The following is a 23240-nucleotide window of genomic DNA, read 5'->3' as shown; positions in this document are numbered from 1 at the left end:
TATCTTTCTTCATAAATTTCGGCCAAAATGTATTTTGCTACATTTCATTGGTGAAAATAACTCAAATCAGTGTTTATTATTAAGTCTGTCAGAAAGTTATAGGGTCCACAAACTATGGTATATACAGTATATATGAAAATTGATCAATCCTGATGTACTGTCGGCCTATCTCAATTCTCCTGAAGACACCAGAGCAGTACAAATAACCCCCAAATGACCTCTTTTTGGAAAGTAGATAGTCCAAGGTATTTAGTAAGAGGCATGGCAAGTTTTTTCAAGATGTAATTTTTTTTTCACAATTTTTTTGAAAATGAAGACATTTTTTAAAAATACTTTTTGTTTACAATTATTTTTTTTTACATACTGTCACCAGTGCAGTACAGGGTCATCATATAATTGGTGTGGCAGTGAGCAGGGACACTGGTGACAGTATGTTTACAATGGTCAGCTTGTATTCCTTAATATAAAACCTTTATCCTATAAGGAAGCAAATGCATTTTGCTGAAACTACTTAAAAAGTGTCAGCTTGAGTTCCGCTTTTTAGTCAAACTCATCTAAATTTGCTATTGCTTTTAACACTACCCTCTCCCCAGACTGACAGTGCTGCTGTCCAAGAATGTCTCCATTGTTTCTTAGAAGTGGAGTGGAAACACTGGGAGGACAGGAAGTTAAAATAAAGAAAATATGCTTTAAAAAGAAAACAAATGCAACCACCACAGGATTTGTAAACTGCATTTACATTTTGGTGGGTTAATACCACTTTAAGTTAACTAAAGTATTTGTGGTGTGGCATGGAAACATATCCCATTTATTAAATTACACAGGATACAGTATTCAGAGTCAATTGGATTATACCGCCACCTACAGGAGGATTCTGACCATTTCTAACAAAAAAACAGTGGCCATTTAAGTATAACCCTCTCCACTTCCAGCGTGCTTGAGTTTTTTGTTAGGGTCCTAGGAGGATGAATAGCTTTTCTATATTGAGAAGAGTTTAACTTTTTTCTACTAGCCATTTTCTATTTTGCAAGATTATTTTGCCTTACAATAAAGACTTTATCTATGTACCGCTGAGCTGAGCTCTTTATGCAGCCATCCAGATCATTGTAACCTCAGACCCCACTGGACTGAAGATTGCGGGGCCTGTATGAAGTTTAGGCATTGGCTTCTGCTTTTGGTACATTCCAGGCCTTTGTGTATTGTGTTAGCTGCAGAGCACTTTCCAAGTCCAGAGCTGTGACACAGCTGGTATAACCCTGTTTTTGAAGGCTCTTGAATTAGTAGGCTGTGTGGGCTGAGCAGTAGGAGCTACTAAATTTATTGTAACTGTTGAACACCATTACTATTCTCTTTTTTTGACTGGTCCATGGAAAGGGTTAAAATGTTGTCCACTCTATGCTCTGCTTCCAGCCTTTTCAGTGTGAGGTAGCATTTTCCAGCCATTACTCCTATTTGCAAGGGACATGTGGTTCCACCTTGATTCATTCTTGGTGCCACCTACAGTGACCTGGTCACCTCCAGCCTTTCGAATGTCTCCTGCTCTCAGCAGCTGGCTTGTGAATCCATATAATTTGCACCTGATGTTCTTGTCTAAATTGTCTCTGTCAAGCAGTGCAGCATGTCAGATCCCCAGCACAAAGGGAGCAGTTATTCTACTTTGGGTCCCTCTAGCTTGTGATCCACTAACAGTTTTAGGGTTGCCTACAGTATCAACCTCTTAGACCGAGACACCGACAGTCTTGATCGTGGCCCCCATCTTGAGTCCATAAACTTTGGAGAGTCATCAATAGCCTGTTAGCCTGCTAGATGTGGCACCATTCTCTGCCTTATCCAGAGAGGAGTTTCCACAGCTATGCTGGAATTTGTGGGACAAATCACAACTTTGACTGGTGACTCAGAAAGCAGAGGCGTTATGTGGACTTTTACACCTTCCCCTCCAAAATCATTATCTGATATACTGCAGCTATAGTGGCTTCTGAGCTTTCTGTTGTGCCCAAACTGATTAAGAGTTTTACAAATCCTAGATAGATGATTTTGTTCCTGAGGAGCTACAGTCAGCTGCTATAAGACCCAGGTTTAAACTTACCATATCAGTTCTTATTGATACAGTGCTTGCACATTAAAAATGGAAGAACATCATGTACAGTAGCTTCTAATGCTGTTACTAGTCTGTGATCTCTTAGAGGCTCTAAATCTTTTCTGATACACTCCTTATTTATAAGTGTTCAGTACAGAGACTGAAAAAGCTTTGATAAACTATTCAGTCCTTCTAAACCTATTATAGACCAATATCCTTTATCAAGAAGTGAGTCATTCCCACTGAAGATCTGGTGATTTCCTGTCTTTATAGAGTACTGACCATACCTGTGGATACATTTGTGTTTAAGGATCCTATTGAAAAACGTCTGCAAATCCTTTCCCTGTATTTGGCTTTCAACCTACCAGAAATGTCTATCAATCATTGGTAGAACAGATTAAACACATATTAAAGGATCGAGCTACTATCATTACCATTTATTTGTAAAGCATTTGGAGCTCATGCCCACAGCTCTACACTACTCTGTAAACTGTTCTGTCAATGTTGTCAATCTTTTTTCCCAAATCTCATGTCAGTGAATATGTGGGGAACTCTTTGGCTAAAATGTTGGTCTGTGGAACAGGACTCCTTTATTTTTAGGGACAAGAAGTGCTATTTTGTTCCTCCAAGGCCTCTACCTTCTATCTGTATGTAGTTCATTCTGTGCAGGTTTGCTGCTCGGCCACTGCTTCTATTTGAAAGTGTTTTTTTTGTCATTGCAAATGGTCCCCATAAAGGGGAACCAACTTCTTTTTCCACCATTTCTCAGTGGCTCAGACAGGCCATTGTTCAAGCTCATCATTTAAAGGATTGGGTCCCACCCACTGTTGGTAAAGCTTGCTCTTCTAAATGTGTGAGTTCTTCTTAATCCTTTTGGCATCAGGCAACCAGTTCCCAGATTTGCAAAGCTGCCACCTGGTCTTCTGTTCCCATATTCCCTAGGTTTTACCAGATGGATGTTCAAGTCATCTCTGATGCCAGCTTCAGGAATAAGATGCTTCAGGCAGCTCTTCTTAGCTGCAAATTGTCCCCTGTTCTGTTGTTTTTATGATGTGGATCTGTTAGTGTTTTGTTATTTTTGCCCACTTTTTGACCCTTAATGAATGAGAAAGAAAAGAAGATTTTTGTATGTACTATAAAATCTATTTCTTGGAGTTTTTTTTAAGGGACACACATCCCACCCTCTGTGTTTGTGATCTTACTTCTAGTACTGCTATGCTACAAAACTGAGGCTGGAAGTTGGAGGGGTTACGCCAGACTAGCCACTGCTTTTTAGTTTTTCAGTTTCCAAATTCTCCAGTAGGAGGCAGTATAACCAAATTGCCTCTGAACACTGAATCCTGTGTCACTTAAAAAAAATGCCAAGAAATGGATTTTACAGTAGGTCTAAAAAGAAAAAAAAAAAAAAAAAAATATATATATATATATATATATATATATATATTGTGCATTGTATATTCAAACTTGGTATTTTCACATCAGTAAATGATATTACTAATTACTATTACTAATATGATATTGTCTCTCTTATTTTATAGCCCGTTCTTAACATGGAGAGATGTGCAGCATATAATTGTAAGGACCTCCCGTCCAAGGCACTTAAATGCTCCAGACTGGAAGACAAATGCAGCAGGTCACAAAGGTAAGTCTGTTATCATTTTCACTACTGATTCTTAACTTGGACAGTTTAACTACATTTTAAGTGTATCTTTGTTTACTGGTAAATGTACAGTAAGCAGTAAGAAAAGCAAAAACAAATTCCTTATGTTCAGCTTTTTTCAGTGTTGGCTGTTGGTGCAAATTCATAGTCACTACATAGTAAAAATACCAATGGTCTTGGTTTCTGTTGTATAAAGAATTTACAGGTAAACTGAAACCAAAATAAGTTTGAACACACTAGTGTAATTTATTCTGTGGGAATTCTGAGAAGGGTACACATATATCTGTGGCTGATTCAGTCTTATACAGTTGCTTATAGCTATTATAGCCATTAAGTTATAGGCATTTTTTTTTAAACCTGTAAAAATCTCACAGACATGTTTACATGATTGTTTACAACCATTTGTTCCCCCCATCAAGCTTTTTTTTTTTAAAAAAATTTAAGCAATAGAGATACAGGGCAGAGTTGTACTATGTAGAGACTGGACTGACAAGAGATGGAGGAAAAGACATCTATGTAAATCTTCTTCTCCAGAACTATTTTAGATATGCTACCTTAAATTTCCTCTGTTTAAAATATAGGGAAAATAGATGAAGTTGTCTTTGGTGATTAGTTTAAAGTAGTAGTTACAAAGCTAAGAGTTCATAAAAATATTGCAGGGAATAACACCTGTGTAGCCGTACCCCCAGAGAAGTTGCTAATGTCCTTGGTCCCCACTGCTGCTCAGCCAGTCACACAGCATTTCCTTCATGCATTCCACTGCAGAAAACAGTTCTTGGCTGGTTTTTGATGTTTTATTAGGGGTTGATAACTTGGATGGGGTAGGGAATTATGGGATACCCAACTTGAAAAAATGTCCAGAACTATGAACCAGGCGGACAGCTTCCTCTCTATTTACAAAAAGTCCTCTTCTTCTTTCCTCCTGCACAGACTTGGTTTCCAGTACACATCACCTACTGCTCACTCCTGTGGAAACTAGCAGGATGTTACTAGTCCAGCAAAGGCCCATAACAGGCCGAAACCCTCAGTCCCTTGACAAAGTAGTGCAATGTGAATGAACAGCATTACATTCCTCCTTCTGCTTCCCTGTGGCCACTGATCCCAGCTCCACTTGCTTGCAGAAAATGCTTGCCCACCTGGCTGCCAGCAGCCATGGCTGGCTGATCTTCCTCTGTCCTCCTGACTGAATTTCCGCCCTAGTCCTCCCTAGTCCTGGCTCACACACATGGATACCTCCCAAGGCAAGGTTAGATGAATATTTGGGACTACGCGGTCTGCAAGAGAGGACTGCTATAGATGGCGGTCTCTCCCCTTGTCTTTCCTTGCACCATGCTGATTTACTCACTGTCTCTCTTTGCCCCTTCCCACTGCCTCTCCAGCATGACTCCTTCCACTGCTTCCTGTGCATGATCCTTCCAGGCCAGCTTTCCTGAGCACCCGGCCAGAGGTAGAACCCCCCCCCGGTAAAGGGTCCCTCAAAGGCCACTAACAGCCTCTCCTCCGCACTCCTCCATCTTCCACCCGACTCCCCTGCTGGAATGACCCATGTCTATTTATGGGGTTGTCTCAGTCCCCTGCCAGCCCACTTCTGGGGATTGGCTGAGGCCCCATAATTGTTCATGGCAGCTCCTTCTAACCCCTGTCCTCTAGTTCTAGAAGGTTCTCCAACCTTCCAGACACCAGGGAAAGGCACCAGAGAGCTGCCAGGATGAGTCATCCAGCCATGGCCTCTAGTAACATTGACCCAATTCAGTTATTCCTGGCCAGATATAAGTAATACCTACTCTTAACTCTAGTAGCACTTCTTTTAGCAAAGGAAGAGCTAGAGAATCATTAATGTGATGGACTTCTATCTTACAGGATAAGCTCCTGAGCTCTTTTGGCCATACTTCTCCTGTGGGTCACAGGAGTGCACTTAGTTCTGCACTCCAGTGACCCAGATTTGTCCAACAGTGGGCTAAAACCTATTGTCAACTGATTTCACAGAGCCGGTCCAGGCTTTGCAGGGATCCCGACAATAAAGTCGAGATCTACTCAGATGCCTGATTGGCAGCTGGCTCAGCCACTCAGTGTGCCACTGAGAGCCTGAGCCAGCCGTTCCAACCCCCTCAACAGTCCTGCGGTCCAGTGAGTGCTTGAGGGGCAACGCTGTGATCAGTGAGGACCTAAGAACTGAGAAATCAGTGGTCTTTGAGCGCTCAGTTCTTGGTGTAGAGCCTGCGGGGGGGACAGCTGCAGCATCAGATCAATGCATCTAGGTGAGTATGTGTGTTTGTGTTGTTTTTTTAAAACCCACATTTCTCTTATATTAACCAGAAGGGGCATTGCCAAGATTATAAAAGGCTGAGTACACCCTTGGGCAGAATGAAGAGAGAAAATAACAGCATACTTAGCATACCATAGTGAAAAGTCTGCATTGTCAAATCACACTAAGCAGTGAGAATGACTCAAAAGGGCATGGTAAATAGAGCCTAAGGCTTCTTGCTTTGTTTACTGCACATATATGCTGCAGTCTTTGCACCCAAAAACATGCCTTAATTACTGTGCCACAAGGTAATTTCACAGAGGCACATAAACCTTATGGCAAAGGATAGTTTTCCAATTTTCTGTTATGAAGTATACCGCGTGCCTTTCTCCACACAAAATATTTAAATACATTTTATACTGTATAAATCTACCTTAAAGAAGGATTGATTATCCTAGCTGGGGACTGCTTGACAATCAGCAACTGTCAAGACAATAGTTAGTAAGGGATATGTATTCCAGCATTCAGGACTATCAAACGATACATAGTTTATTGTCTCTAAGGTAGGAGTATGGAACCCACAGCATAAGGATTGATTTACAAAAGACTATAGGTTGTTCACTTTCACTCTGTAAGGGAATTTTCATTTAGCTTAGTTAAATAATTGAAACCCTGCTGACTTAAAGTATACGCAAGCAAAAAGTCTGTTTTGTATATTTTCTTTGCACTTGTTTGCGTATGCTTTGCAAAGTTAATTTTCACCACTTTTACAGTGTCAAAATTCCCTTACAAAGTGAAAAGTAAACATGCTCTATTCCTTTAATTAACACCATATAGAGTGCAAGAGTCAGGAGTATGTAACATTCAACACAGCATATATAGAACATTGGTCAGGATTTCATGATGTACAGTAAATCTTTCAGAGTGCTGAGGTTTGCCATATGCAACATACAGTGCAGATTTCACAGAACAACAGTCAGGAATATGTTGCATGCAGCAAAGCTTATAGAGTACAGCAATCAGATATTTTAATGCACAGTTCAGCATACAAACTGCAGTGGTAGAAGACTGTAACACAAAGTGCAGAGGTCAGGACTATGTAACATACAACACAGTATACAGAGCGCAGTGGCCAGGAGTATGTAATGTACTGTCGGTTACATTGGTGTTGTATGGGAGGAAGACTGTCCCATACAATTGGTGTTATGGGGAGGAAGAATGTCCATTACATTGTTGTCAGTGGGAGAAAGAGTGCCCCTTATACAGGTATCGGAAAGAATAAAGATATCCTGTATCAAATATAGTGGTAGAAAAACTGCCCCTTATATTGGTGTCAGAGGAAGAGTAATATGTGTAACTCCTAGAGTAGCAAAAGCAATAATACTATAATTAAAAATATATACACAGTTTTTGAGAATTTATTATATAAGAACATAATAAGACTACAAAAGAAGTATTATCCATGTGGAAATGCCATGAATCTGTAAAACTGCAAGTTTCTCCATTAAGGGTGGTCCTTAAGGATGGTAGAACAAACGAACATATGGGGCGCTCGCGGCAAGTGCGCCAGTCGAGGAGCGTCCCATAATGCATTGCGAGATCACAGTGCATTGACGGCTTCTGATTGCCCAAAGCATGCACCTGACCTGCATGCTTTGGCCAATCACAGTGCAGTGTGCTGTGAGAGCCATGCAGTGAGAGCCATGATTGGCCAAAGTCCACGTCCCACACTATATAAGGCTGCTTACACGGCAGCCGTATGTAGTGTGTTGGAGTGGAGATGGCGTAGGCAGGTTAGTTAATGGATAGAGCATGTAGTTAGTGTAGTATTATATATATATATATATATATATATATATATATATATATATATATAGAGTTCAGGCAGTGTAAAATATATACTACAGTGCAGTCAATGTAGAATATATATTAAAGTGCAGTCAATGTAGAATATATATCACAGTGCAGTCAGTGTAGTATATATACTGTATATTGCAGTACAGTCAGTGTGAATATATATTACAGTGCAGTCAGTGTAGTATATATATATTACAGTGCAGACAGTGTAGTATATATATTACAGTGCAGGCAGTGTATAATACTTAATACAGTGCAGTCAGTGTAGTGTATATAATGCAGTGCATAATATATACTACAGTGCAGTGCAGAGTGTATATACTGCAGTGCAGAGTATACAGTGCAGTGCATCGTATATACTACAGTGCAGTGCATCGTATATACTACAGTGCATAGTATATATAACAGTGCAGTGCACAGTATCTAATACAGCAGGGATTTGCAATTAGCGGACCTCCAGCTGTTGCAGAACTACAAGTCCCATGAGGCATAGCAAGACTCTGACAGCCACAAGCATGACACCCAGAGGCATGTAGGACTTGTAGTTTTGCAACAGCTGGAGGTCCGCTAATTGCATATCCCTGTAATACAGCGTGCTGCGATGTGAATAACATAGTATAGTGCAGTGTATATAATACAGTGCAGTGTAGTGTGTATAATAGTGTTGTGGTGCTACTGAAGCGTCGGTGTGCCACCGCTGATCCCATTTTTTTTTCTTTCTTTCTTTCTTTTTTTTGCAGTATCAGGTTCTGTTGCTGCATTATTAGTACTCCCCCTTCTGTGTTGCAGGTGTTATTCCTTCTGCGTCAGCACAGCAGTGGTATACCTTAGATTTTTTTTTTTTTTGTGGCGCAGCAGCATTAACAATCTTTGGGGAATAATTGCTGTCCCCACTTCTGCGTCACAGGTGTTTCTCTTTCTTTGCCAGCAGTGTTTCCTCTTTTTCTTTTTATTTGGCCTTTCTTATTTCTTTTATTTTATTTATTTTTATTTTAGGTTTTTGCAGCAGCAGCAGCAGTGAAAAAAAATTCTCCAAAGTTGCTGCATCGTTATTTTCTTAAAAAAAAAAAACAGTTTATAGTGCATCAAGCACAGAAGTATTGCACCCAAGCACCCTATTCCCTTCCCACACTCTGTAAAAAAGAGTTATAAAAATCCCACCAAAAATAAAAAACAATAATAAAACAGTTTATAGTGCACCAAGCAAAAAAAAGAAACCCCAAAAAATCCCCATCGTGTCCAGAAGGCCAACAAGGAGACGCAGACGCTCACAGGCCACTAAAAGAGGGCAAGCAGCCTCTGTGTCTACAGTGAAAAGTGGTGGTCGCGGACATGGTGCATCCTCTGTAGGCGGGGCACACTTGTCCTTTTTTTCCGCTGCTTGCCATGCTATTGAGCCAAAACTTGCAGAAGAGTTGGTGGAGTGGATAACTAAGCCGTCCTCATCCTCCTTATCCTCTGTCAACCAGACTCTTTTTGCCTTCCCCCGTAGCTGCCAAAGCGGCCTATTCCACTGACTCCTTGTCCACAACTACTCCTTCTGTAGCCCCACCATCACGCACGGAGTCACCAGAATAATTTGATAATGCTGTCGGTTACATGCTGCTGGAGGATGCGCAGTAATTTGAATGCTCTGATGTTAGTTCCCAGGTTGAGGAAGGGAGTGAGCCTAGAGAGAGGGGGTCCCACAGAAGGACAAGAAACTAGCAGTCATGTCCCCCCAGCTGCAGCATACTGCCAAGTGTGCTCCAGTGACAAGGAGGGAGGGGATGATGAGGTCAATGGCTGTACTTGTGTGCCTGAGAGAACAGAGGAGGAAAGTGAGGAGGAGGAGGCAACTCCAACGAGTCATGATGTCCTCCAGGGGCCAGCTTAAGAGCAGTCACCCTGTTGCATAACACCACAGAGCTCGACAGGTGCAGGGCACTGCTGTCTCCCCGCTAACTTCCAAAAGTTCATTGGTGTGGGCTTTTTTTCAACACATGTATAGTTAGATCGCACCATTGCTGTTTACAATCTCTATCTGAAGCGGATCAAGCGTGGCCAGAACACCACCCGCTTGACAAGACATATGACGACCTGTCATGCAGTCCGTTTGCAACAGCACCTGAAAGACCCACATCATAAAAAAATGCAGACTCTTTGCTCCTCATCTGGGATCTCTACCCCTACTATACCTCAAGGCTTCTCAAAAACCTGCACTGAGAGGAATGATGGAATAGCAATGGGTGCCACAAGTATTTGCAGCCAATCTGCTAGCAGTACACCACCTGTTGATTTCTTGAACTGTAAAAAAATATGCTGTCCTAGCCATCCACATGCTCAGTGTTTAAATGCTACCTTCGCCAAATTTTTGGAATGTGCTATATCACAGTGGCAGGTTCTTTTCACGTAAGGCTATTTCAGCTCTCTACCGTCATGTGGAAAGCAATGTTTAGGCCTCGTTGGACAGCAGCAAGGTTCACATTACTTCTGACTCATGGTACAGCAGGCATTGTCAGGGACGTTACATTTCCTTCACAATGCACTGGCAGCTGGCAAGGATGCAGGACAGGGTTCAGTGCTGGAGCTTGCTCCGCCACCACGCCTCCAAAAAAGCTGGTGGTGATTCTGCCACATCTGTCTGCTCCACCTCCTCCTCTTCTTCTTCCTCTGTGGTCTCTTCTACTGAATAGTCCTCTGAACCAGCAGTGCTTCCTAAGCGTTTAAGGGGCTACGCAAGCAGTCAGGCTAAAAGGTGCCATGTGGTGCTTCAGTTGGTCTGTCTAGGGTACAGGAGCCACACTGGGGCAGAGATTCTGTCAGCTCTGCAGGGGTAGGCCCAGAGGTGTTTGAAGCCACGGCAGCTTGAGCCAGGAGTGATTGTATGCAACAATGGCACCAACCTTCTCTCCGCCCTCCGACAGGGACACTTGACACATGTTCCATGCTTGGCACACGTCCTGAATTTGGTGGTGCAGAGTTTCTTGAACAGATACCAAGGCTTACAAGATCTTCTGAGGCAGGCCAGAAAAGTCTGTTACCAGTTCTGACGATCATATAAGGCCAGTGCTCGACTGGCTGACATTCAATGGGAATTCAACCTGCCCACCAACTGCCTCATTTGTGACATGCCCACCAGGTGGAACTCAACATTGAAAATGCTGCAGCAGCTGCCCACGCAGCAGAGGACCATCAATAAGTACCTGTGTGAGTATGGCACAAGGACATGCTCAGGGGAGCTTGGCTTCTTTTCGCCAAACCAGTGGCTACTGATAAAGGATGCATGCACTGTCCTGTCACCATTTGAGGAGGCCACAAGGATTATGAGCAGTGACAATGCATGCATCAGTGACACTGTCCCTCTAGTCTTCCTGCTGGAGCACATGCTTCGTGGCATCATGGACAGGGCACTTGAGGCAGAACAGTGGGAGGAAGAGGAGGACTTCCTTTCCTTTCAAGGCCCCCTTTATGCAAATACCATTCCTGCGGGGGAACCAAACACACAGAAGGAAGAGAAAGAGGAGGAGGATTGTGTCAGAATAAACGTTTGACAGGGGCATAAAATTTAAATTTGTGTACAGAGTTTTAACAGCAGGGCCGGTTCCTGCGCCCAACAAGAGTAACTGTGAGGGGTTACACTGTTCAGGCACCACCAACACCCAAGGCCCAATTTTTCTGCACCTGTTTGACAGGGGCATGAAATTTTGATTTTTTTATAATTTGTTAACAGCAGGGCCCGTTCCTGTGCCCAACAAGAGTAACTGGGAGGCGTTACAGGGTTCAGGCACCACTTGGGATGGGCGAACGGTTTGGGCCGAGCATAAGTTTGGCCTGAACATCGCCCATTCAGGTATTCGCCTACCACCTAAACTTTCTGGGCACTTAGTGGGATGTTCGCCTGCCCAGCGCACAGTCAAAAGGTTCTGACGTTATGTGATGTCAAAGGGCAGCGGTGTCATTCGGTTACATCACCGGATGGCCCGCCCTTGCCTATATAAGAGCTGTCAAAGCGAAAACACAGCCGTCACCGGGAGGCCTCCCATGGAGGTGGAGGTTTTTTCAATTTTTCGGGTCCGTCGGGCGGTGTGATTGACGATGGATGTATATCGCGGGACACTTTTTTTCTTTTTTAATAAAGGAATTGTCAAAAACTGTCCCTTGTGGTTTTTATTTTTTGACACTTTTTTTGGTGAATGGGTAGGGGTACAATATACCCGATACCCATTCACATGGGGGGTTGTATTGGGGGGCCCTCTTGTTAAAGGGGGCTTCCAGATTTCTATAAGCCCCCCGCCCGCAGACCCTGACAACCACAGCCCAGGTAAGAAGTCGTTCTGCACAGCCGCACTCCGAGTATGCCTTTTATTCAAAAACTACAAACAAAAGTACATACCACAGCAGAACAAAAAAGCTAACGTGTTTAACACTATATATAGTGCTTAACCATAGCTTAGAAAACCACAGCCCTGGGTTGTTGGGAGGAGGCCCTTGTCCCCATCAATGTGGGGACAAAGTGCTTTGGGGTGGGGTGGGGTGGGACACAGAGCCCCCCTGCCCCAAAACGCCCACCCCGCATGTTGAGGGCATGTGGCCTGGTATGGTTCAGGAGGGGGGGCACTCGCTCGTCCCACCCCTATCTTGACCTCCAGGCTGCATGCTCAGATAAGGGTCTGGTATGGATTTTGGGGGGAAACCCACGCTAATTTTTTTTTAAAGTTTGCCATGGAGTCAAAATTCATAGCAGACCCGAAGGTCCTGGTATGGACTCGGGGGGGGGGGGGACCTCTCACAGTTTTTCTCATTGATTTTTCATCTATGTTGCTGGGATCGGCAATACATTACAGCCATGAGCAAGTTTAAATGACATTTTTTCCTTTAGAAATGTCATTATTGCTGCAGCATTGTTCTACACATCGCACAGATATGCCACTTTGCAGGCAGACTAAGGGGATATTTAAATGAATATTTCATTTTTATTGTTTCACTTTAAGCATGAAATCACTGCTCCTGAAAAAACTATTGGTTTAAAAACTTTTTTTTGCATTTATACCCCTAGGGCAGTACCCGGGTCCCCATACTCTTTTTATGGCAAAAACTTGCATATAAGCCCTTAAAATGAGGACTTTTGATTTGTAATGTTCGTGTCCCATAGACTTTAATAGGGTTCTCATATTCGCTAGAACTTTTTGCCTGTCTGAGGTGTTCTGGTGCAAACCGAAACGGGGGGTGTTCGGCCCATCCCTATTCCCCATCATGTGGCTTTCAGCAGATGATGATAAGGAAAACCAAAATTGTTCTTTTGACTTTGTCAGTTTGGTGCAGTATGAATTTGGCATTTATCATTTTTTTGCATTATGGATTCACATTATGATTTTAATCATGTTCCAAATAATGGTTAAGAAAGACATCAGTCAAATTTTGTATGCAAATAAAGTATTATCAGTATATTTACTTTAACAAGGTGCAAACTTTTGACTGCTGTAGGGGTCACTTTACTAAATAGGCTTTAGGATGGAATCAAACACTACTTTTTCTAAATTGTGGATGTGAGTGACTGCAACATTTGCCTCACTTGTAAAGTATACAAACTGTTGCAATTATGCCTTTATAACTAACTGTTTCCATATCTAAACAATTTTGGAATGTTGCTGTACCTTCAGTTTGGTAACAAATCATACTTTATTGGTAAGGATTAAATATTTTATAAAATTAGACAAGAGCACATACTCTGTAAATTAGATCCATATGCTCTTCCTTAGTATTGTCAGAATACATTTTATAGTTTGAGGTTCTATGAATCCATATTTCTTCTCTCCGTATTTATATCCCCTTTTATGTGTTTAAAGGGTTGAGCACATTGATATCTTAAGGGGAAAAACTGTGTCAAAGGAAATACTCTATGTTGCAATCTTAGCAGCTATACAAAAAAAATACAATAGTAACACAAAATAAAAAAAAAAAGTACTGAAAATTCTGGAATCTACTGTTTGGTGTGCTTCTTTTAGACATTGTTCTTAAAGAATGAGTAGCATCCTTAGAAAGAAAATAGAATAACAGAATTGTATATAGTAGATGTGAAAGTAAATATCTATTTATTGTTCTATATGCTGATATTGTACGGATATTTTTCAAAAGCCGTATTATGTAACTTTCTGCTATGTACTCGATTTCTCATATGCCGTTGCGTTATATCATTAGGATCAGAGTTGTATGTTTGCTCTATATATGTTAATCGTCTCTGTATGAATTGTAAAACTTCAAAAAAATCTTAGCGGAAAAAATAACTATTTCTCATTGTATATTGTGAAGAAACACTGTCCTATGCAAGAGAAATCTGATTTTCATGACTGATCTGAAAATACTAGTTGTCTGGTTGTCTCTAGCTTTCATACTTTGAATCACTGACTTTCTAACTTTCCCAGTGAGTCCAGCGACATTGGAGGTGTCTGTAATATGGAACATGATTTGGCATTGCTGGAAGATTGGTCAAAGCAGTGGAAACTGCAGTTCGATGTTTCTAATTGTAAAATAAGGTACCTAGGGAAAATTAATCCCTTGAGAGAGTACAACATTGGGGGTACAGTGTTGGTCAGCACTAAAGAGGAAAAAGATTTGGGGGTACTTATTTCAGATGATTGCAAAATGAGCAAACAGTGTGAGCAGGCAGTGGAAAAGGGAGTAGGATTTTAGGATGCATCACTAGAGGGATCACCAGCAGGAGCAAGAAGGTTCTGATTCCCCTATATAGATCTTTAGTGAGACCTCATTTAGAATACTGTGTCCAGTTCTGGAGACCTCACTTACAGGATATTGATAAAATAGAGACAGGTAACAAAAAAGGTCTGGGGGATAAAACATATTGAGAGCGACTTCAGGAACTTAATACTGTATGTACAGCCTGGAGGAAAGAAGGGGAAGGGGATACATGATTAAATCCCTTAAATAGATCAAGAGGGTGAATTAGGTTAAGGAGGGTGTTTTTTTCAATATAAAACTAAAATCAAGAACACGGGGACATGACCTCAAACTAACTGGAGGAAATGTGAAAACTAATTTTAGAACGTATTATTTAAATAAAAGGGTAGTTGATGCTTGGAATAAACTTCCAGCAGAGGTAGTGAGACAGTCAACAGCAAATGGCTTCAAACATGCTTGGGACAAACATAGATCTATACAAAGACAAAAAAGTTAACGAAAAAACAAAACAACAAAAAAAAAGCTTAACTCTGTGTTCCCACTGTCAGGAACTGGGTCTGAGCCTGCAACCTCTGCTGTGTCTGGCGGTGTGTCATCCTGCTGAACCACCTGAAATGCTGGACAGCAGTCTGGACAATTCCTTGAACAATTTTGCCTTAAACCTTGTTCCTCTTGAACCTTGAAACCGTTGCGCCTCCCTTCCTGTTTTAGCTATGCCTTTGCACTTCTTGTTTGTCAGATTATTGTGTACTCTCCAGCCAAGATTTCACTCTTGTCTCTCTTTTTGCCGTTATTATCTTTGCTACCACTTGTTACAGACCTTTGGTTTGTTCCTCGACTATGCTTCTGCTTGATCCTAACTTGCAACCACTTGTTACCGACCTTTGGCATATTACTGACTACGCTTTTGCTTAATCACCATCTGCTCTATCTGCTACTGGACCCTGGCTTGCTCACTTCTTGGAGGGGCAATCCTGAGGACTACAACCTGGTACTAACACGTAGCAAAACCAATCTCCAGCATCAGGAGCTCTGGTAAACACCAGTTAGTGCTTAGACTCTGCGCCTCAGATACCCCTGTGTCATCAGGGTGACCTACTTCTTGTACTTACCCAGCTGGTTTGTGGGCGCCTCTCTTCTGCTATTGCTATCAGTCTCCGAGCATGATCCCTGACTGTGACACTCTTGGAGCCAGTCCTGTGCCGTGAAAAAAGGACACCTTTTTCCCAGCAATCTTGGGTCCAGTCCAGTGAATTCACAGGTCCTCCTTGACCTGTTCATTTTCTAAGGGTGGGCAAATCCTAACTCTGTAGCATTGTCCTGCGAGCCCTGGATGGGGTGGATGGAGGCTTGACCAGCATTATCCAGCCCAAAAAAAGAGCAGAATATCACATCCATGGATCATTGATTCTGAGGGGACAACACTGGATATTTGGTGAGTATAGCAGTTGGAGCTGCTTTCTTATTTTACACAGTTGCATGGATATCTACCTTAAGTGTATTGCCCAAACTGGAATTGGGCTTTAAAATACTGATAAGAAATGTATATTATTAATATGCCATACTGTTGGTTTATAAAATGGGCTGTTTTTGTAAAATGCTATCATATTTATGTAATAAGTTGCTAAACTGCTAGTCCCCCTGAGTACAAATAACACTACATAGTTTAGAATTATTGGCAGAGGGGGCAATGAAGCCCTCCAAAATAGCCATAGGAATCCCATAGATCTATGAGATTATTTATAAATAGGATGAGTTTTTCCTCCCCGTGCACATGATTTTTAGAATTCATTCTGTACACGGCAATCTGGTAGAATGCAAAGCCAGTTCTGTACAAAGGGAAGGAAAGCATTTAGAACTCAGCTGCCTGTTTTGTGTACTGAAACAAGCTCATATAATAACAGATTAGTCCAGTACCCCATTGCATAGAAATAAACAAAAATGTATCTTTTCTGACTTTACTGGTACAAATCAAACCATGCATACATTGAAATCTTTAAATAGCTTTATTATAAACACGTTAGTTAAAAATCCTGTTAGATCAGGATTGTCGAAGGAACTTGTATTTCACTCCACATAGAGACTTGTGGCCTCTCCAGGATATGGATAATCCTGAATAGGTCGGCCATTTCTTTTTCATCTTCTAGTATGGTAGTAGTATTCTAGTAAGCACAACCTGTATTCACCATAAGAAGTACAAAGGCAAGCAGTCACTTCTAGCGCTAAGGTCTTCTGTGGCAAAAATCAGCAAGGATAACAGTAATCCGAAACTGGGAGGATACTGCTCTCCTCAGATGGGGTAATCTGATTGATACTACAAAAACAAAATGGAAGGCGTACGCACCTAGTGCATTACCAAAAAACATTTATTCAATAATAAAATCGATAAAAAGTGGGTACTCACAAATTGGCAACGATCAATGAGCCATAAAACCACACAATGTTGAGCAGAGCGGACACACATTTGCAGTTTCACATCAAGGGGTATACATCTGACATGTTTTTGGGGCGCACCCCCTTCCTTAGAGCTGAGCTGCTTTAAACCCCTTGATGTGAAACGGCATATGTGTGTCTACACTACTGAACATTGTGTGGTTTTATGGCTCATTGATAGTTGCCACTTTGTGAGTACCCACTTTTTATCGATTTTATTATTGAATAAATGTTTTTTGGTAATGCACTAGATGCGCCTTCCATTGTGTTTTGTTTTTTTACCACTATAATAAGTACCTGGGGAAGCTGATATGTCTGCATTTCAACTTAATGTCCCAGCATCTGCCCCAGGGGTAGCTCCTGTTTAGTCTCTGCATCCACAGGATATAGTAAATTCTGCTACTTTCTCGTTTGGTCTTTAGTTTGTCCTGAAGACCCTATTTGTGAAACGTGTTAACTTACTAGGATTTGTCACCACAAGACCAAGAATTATTGCCTATTAAACTATTTAAGATTTTAATGTATGTGTGGTCTCATTTGTACTAGTAAACTCTGACAAATTCCTTTTTGTCTATCAATGTGCTGGAACATATTAATGTTTATACTTTACCATAGCTGGTGCCAATACTTTGCCAGAATTAATTATTTGCCACCATCATCCCCCCTAAGGATTCTACATATAGCATTAAAGTTTTATCTTCACGTTAGGCATGCCTGCTCTTTACGTTACATTATTCCACCATGAACTTGCAGTTTACTTTAGAATAGACACTATAGGACAAAACTGCACAATTTTCTGTCACTGACCTGGTGAACACAGTCATCAAATGGGAGTGCTTGGTGCATATTTCTTTCTGCTAAGCATCAATTTTTAAACTGCAGCCGCACAGAAACTGCATGGTGCTATTCCATGAACAGAGATATACACCATGATGTCTAATGTGTGGTGGTGTCATTAAGAATTAAGCAGCATGTTTTTTCTGTGGGTGTTGGAACACATGCAATTTACAGTACATGCAAGAAATAAGATGCTGTTTCCCATGTTCATCTGTATTTCTCCATGGGATGGGTTACACCAGCTATTTGCAGTTTCTGAATGTTAAGACCAGTGTTAGAATTTTCATACATAATTGTCAAATATATCTATTTATAAAGTTCCATGTGTTGCATAATGTATTTGCAGACTCTGTGAAAGCAGGTGACTACTTTGCTTGTCTGTGGCAAAGCAGTGCCATCATTTCAGTGGTAAAATAAAGGCAAACCAAAAGCCTCAAACTGATCTTTAGTAGAAACAGGCACAGTGGGAATACAGATTCTTGAACAAGTTTCTACAAGAAATTATTTTTTTATATAATACAAGCAAAAGTGTGCATATTCCAGAAAGGATATGTTCAGGAGAGTAGGGTGTGACAGCAAGTAGAATGTGCAGGAGAGGAGTGCAAAGGGGATGAAAAGGGGCAGTATGTGCAGGAGAAGTGTGCAGTAGGTATTAAAGAAGGCCATAAGTTTAGGTGAAGGACGCAAAGGGTAAGACAGGGGGCAATATACGCAGAAGGAGAGTGAGCAGAGGGGTGCAGTTAAACATGAGAACAGTGTAAAAGCTATTATGGATGGGAAGGCTGGGAAAATGCAAGAGAGGAGCTTACACTGCCAGTCGGCATAAGACCGAGGCTACGAACTATGTAACAAGGAGACACCAGCGGTATATGAATGGAGACTATGGAGAGCTGATGGAGTGATCTTAAAGAAGCAGTGACTGTGATGGAGGATCCTTCTGCATGCTATTTTGCCGATCAGTAAAATGAGAGGAAAGTTTTTTTGGTGAGTGCGATTTGTTATGGGGAGTGGTTTGCACTCTCTCTGGTTTGGAAGAATTGCACAAATAGTGTAGTGCAATGGAACAAGAACATTGACTGTTGTATAAAATTATTTATTTATTTATTTAATTTCATGAAGATATCATGGATGGATGCATGAATAATATTATAAACTGATATTGGCACTTTCTGTGTTAAAAGCAGATTGTATTGTGGATTGGATCAATATTGCGCTACCAGAGAGTAAAATTTTAGTTACTCTTTTCTTTGGTTTTGTTTTAAAAAATTATGGTGGAAGCATATGTGAATTCATTGCACATGTGTTAATATTCTCCAAAGAATGGTGTATTAAGAGGTTGTAATGTTGAAAAAATAATTTTAGGCCTGAGGATTGCATAAAACCACCAATACATAATATATTTTTTGAAAGAGGACATCCTGGAGAATAAACTAGTGGTAGTTCCAATTTTTTATGTTACACGATATTGCCACAAAAGTCTAGGAAATTAAAAATGACTGTAGAAAATAAACTAAAATTAATTTTAGGGTACACAAACACAAAATATGACCCAATTATTTTGTAAAATATAAAAGATGAGGTTCCACCGAGTAAACAGTATCCCAACATCTCAAACCTTAATTGCATGCGCCAGCAAAATGGCAACAAACTTCAGTACCCTATCATTTCTATAGGTGACGCTTTAAAAGCCCCCTATAGCGGATCAGTTTAGCCTCACAGAGGAGGTCTGGTGCTAGAAATATTGATATCACTCTGACGTGCGTGGCGATATGTAACGTGTATCACAATCAACGTTTTTATGCGTAGGGGCCCCTGGCGTATGTATTTTCGTTCATGCATGCATATAAGTGGGGATGGGGGCCTCAAAAAAATTAAGGGGAGGAGAGCGGATGTGTGTCCGCTCAGCTCCCTTCCTCCTACCCTCTGGCATCTGCTATGCCGGTCCTGGGCCTGCAGATAGGCAGGCGGAGCCCGGGATACATGCCAGGAAGGGGGGGGCTATCGTTACCGGGTGTGTGAAAGCAATCCGGTGGCAGTCTTCTTGTCAGACTTACACACAATATACCAGCTTTATTTCATTTAACTTTATTGCTATTGCAAGGAGGCTAACAAACCCCCTATATGATAGCATGGGCAGGCCCGCTTTATGGAGACATCAGGGGTCTATCAGACCCCCAATGTCACCCATGCCCTCCACTGCATCTATTTAAGCCTAGACCAATACCTGTCACTTTCAGCCAAATGTTACTGACAGCTCTTGGTCATTGTGCTAATATATAGTGCCAATCACAGCAATCACATGATAGAAAAGCCAGGCATTGAAGTTCACTTAAAGGGCTGCCAGTATGCCGTGTGAAATGGTTAAAGTACAACTAAAGGCATCAGTATGACAATGTAAATAAGTACCAAATCCAGTTTTACTATGTGATACACAATCTTCATACAGTAAACAAAAAACGTCCTTTACCTTTCTTGACTTAGTTAAATCCTCCTTTATTTGTGTTTCACATGCTCCCCCTCCCAGACACTGCAGCCTACAGTGGGAAGAGTACAGCTGGAGAGACAGCGTTGCCAATCCAGAAAACAGTGGGCAGAACTAGATGTGGCCAGGTTCACATTGACAAGTTTACAGCCTTTGGAATCATTGGCAGTGCTGATAGCCAAGCTTCCTGCAACATTTTTTCATCCTACTGTAGTGCAAGCTAGCACAGTCTAAATGAGAGTGGCAACTCTGCTTTGAATTCAAAAGTAGAGCAGTATCATTGCCACACCATCTCAGGAAGCTGCATGAGGCGAGTTTCACTGGCAGGCTCAACAGGTATTTGTAGAACTAAGAAAAAAACTAAAAGTACACACCAAATACTTTCATAAACCTAGGTATTACACCTTACATCATTGCCTTTTAACATATGTGCTTGAAAAAATTTGGATTAGGAATTTTATGGGGATCAAGGGAAATCTCCGTCTTTCCACCCCTACATTCATTAGATGGGAAGCTTTGACTATTTGTTGTGTGGACATAAACATATAACTTTTTTGATTGATTAGTGTTAGTGAAAAAACATGTAGTAAGATTGTATGCTGTATTGCAAGCAATTCTCTTTCCCTCTCATAGCAGAGCCAACTTACCCACACCTCACAGAATGCCTGTGAGAAACAGGTGTGCCAAGCTCATTCTGTAGGCTTTACCAATCATGTTTATCAAAATAAGTAGGTATGTACAGGTAGGGATAGACCTGAGGATCCATATAACAAGTCCACCTAAGTGGAGCTTGTGAATGGCTAGTAATGGCGCCAAGAGCACAAGTCCCTGCCTTACTTTTTCCTTTCCAGAACAACAGCCCATCTGCTTAAGGCTTTAACCCTCCCCCATCTTGTGCCCTTTCCATTCCAGAGGCCTCCTCATGACATTCCCAGCCATTAACCTTTATATCCCAAAGGGAAGGAAGGGCCACACAAAGAGAGAATTGCTGCACTTTATTGATGTTACTTTAAAGATGGCATTCACAGTCACATCACATTTATATACTATCTGGGGTCACTTGACAGCACATTGTTAATGACATGTAGTGGACAATCTGCAGCAGTCACATGTGAATTCAGCACATTTAGTAAGCCATCTTCCCTAGTTCAGCCTCTCTCCACCTGGGTCAGTGTCACTGTTCCTCACAGGTAGTTCCATCGAGTTAGGATCACTGCAGACACCTCTAGCTTGGGTATACTTCTCCCAGGTTCTCCAGGGAACATTTGGACTGGCCTAAAAGGCCTTTTGAGACCCGCTCTAGCCTCCACCACCATAAGAGTCAGAATGACTACAGCCAGCTCTTCTGGGTGCAGGTCTACCTCTCCCTGTCCTCCTAAACTGTCCAAGGCCTCCACTTGCTGACTACATCTGCCTGATGGTGGGGTCTCTGGCTCCCATGCCCCAACTGCACTAAGGCTCCTCCCATCCTGACACACTATACTGGGAAAGAGCCAGTGGCAGACTATCTGGCTGCACCTGCTTACTGGCTGCTTTCAGAAAACTACAGGGGGCATGTAGAAGACCAGTTACCCATTACAAGGAGAGATAGCAGCAGTGATCTGCAAAGTGCAGGAGTTGCATGCTAGATTGCTGCACAGATCTGGAGGTAATACAGAAAGCAGACCAAAGTTCAAGCAAGATTACACATAATACATGTATTTACACAATACTTGTTTAGCTCAGACTTCAGCTTTAAGTGTAGCAAGGTCCTGGGCCTCTAGAAGCCTAATGGTGACCTCCAGAGTCAGGGAGAGCTAACATCCTTTTATGTAGAATGGGTTACGAGGCAGGGTGGGTGTAATGCAAGGTAGATTCATTGGCCCCAGATACTTCTTGAATGCAAAGGGATTTATTGTCTCTTAAACAGAACTGTGGGAGAGAAGGTTTAGGGCCAGGACACCCTTTAGTGGTTGCAATGTTAATTGGCAGACTCAGAGACTTCTATAGGTAGACAGCCATGCAGGGAAAGGCACCTAGATCTTCACTCAACCAAGCTACCAGTCTCTCTCACTAGACTTGCTGATCCACTGCCACTGGATCTCCTGAGCTCTTCCAGCTTTCTCTCTGTCTCTTCCTCAGTGTCACCCCCACTTCCCTGCAGGGTCCTTAGCTTGGCATCCAAGATAATCTTCAAGCGTCACCCCACTGGACTGCTCGGTCCCTGGCTTGACACACAAGGCTACTCTGCAAGCGTCACCTCTGCTGGCTGGGTTCCTGGCTTGACTCCTGCTGAAGATTCCTAATTCTTCACCATCCCCGGTTGGTGAGATTACTACTCTGATACTTGCTTCAGCTACTCACAGTGGTCCCTGGTAATAAGGGGGGTGGTCCCTTAGTGGCGACAGCTTCCCCTCTACCTCCGACCACGACAGGTTCTCCGGCCGGAAGAACCGTCCCTTCTGGTTGGACTGCAAGCCGCAGTCCCAACCCTATGCTACTCTCTCGCTTCTGGATAGGCCCTCAAACAGCCTAGCCGCCAGATGTTCACGGGATAGGCCCAGGATTTGGCCTAGCAGCCCGGGACAGCACAACACATGTCCACCCAGACAGCTGTCCAGGTGGCACAGAGCCCTCATCACCTGACCTCACCCAAATAAATAGGCTCTCCCAGCAGGTCAAGGGACCATCTATTCCTAATCTGCCCTTGCAATGCCCTTGTCTTATCTAATGCCACCAGATACCTGGCCATCTAGTGGCAGAAGAGAGAAGCGCAGCAATTCCAGGATTAGGGTGGAATCAATTGATCCCCTATTGACCCCCCCCAAGGCAGGTACCTGGCAGGTAAATTTACTAGCAACCCTACCTAAACATCAGGGTGCTACATAAGGATTGTAGAAGAGTTCATACAAATTTATTTGTTTGGTGACATTCCTAATGTAATTTCAACTGTTTTCTAGGCATGCATAAATTGTATTGTTGTAAATATATT

At 42.1% G+C, this 23240-nt stretch overlaps 1 protein-coding gene across 3 annotated transcripts in view; it reads left to right on the top strand.

Moving 5' to 3' along the window:
• The window catches only part of PCSK5 (proprotein convertase subtilisin/kexin type 5), a 635867-nt gene that overhangs the window by 307743 nt on the left and 304884 nt on the right, over positions 1-23240 (top strand). For all 3 annotated transcript variants that reach the window (XM_073634106.1, XM_073634125.1, XM_073634116.1), the window contains exon 10: positions 3616-3719. In XM_073634106.1, the coding sequence (XP_073490207.1) occupies positions 3616-3719 (104 nt within the window). The remainder of the gene's footprint in view (positions 1-3615; positions 3720-23240) is intronic.

Source organism: Aquarana catesbeiana, linkage group LG01 (genome assembly GCF_042186555.1).
Source record: "Aquarana catesbeiana isolate 2022-GZ linkage group LG01, ASM4218655v1, whole genome shotgun sequence".
Classification (NCBI taxonomy): Eukaryota; Metazoa; Chordata; class Amphibia; order Anura; family Ranidae; genus Aquarana; species Aquarana catesbeiana.
The sequence above is the reverse complement of the archived record's forward strand: the minus strand, read 5'-3'. Positions and strand labels throughout refer to the sequence as shown.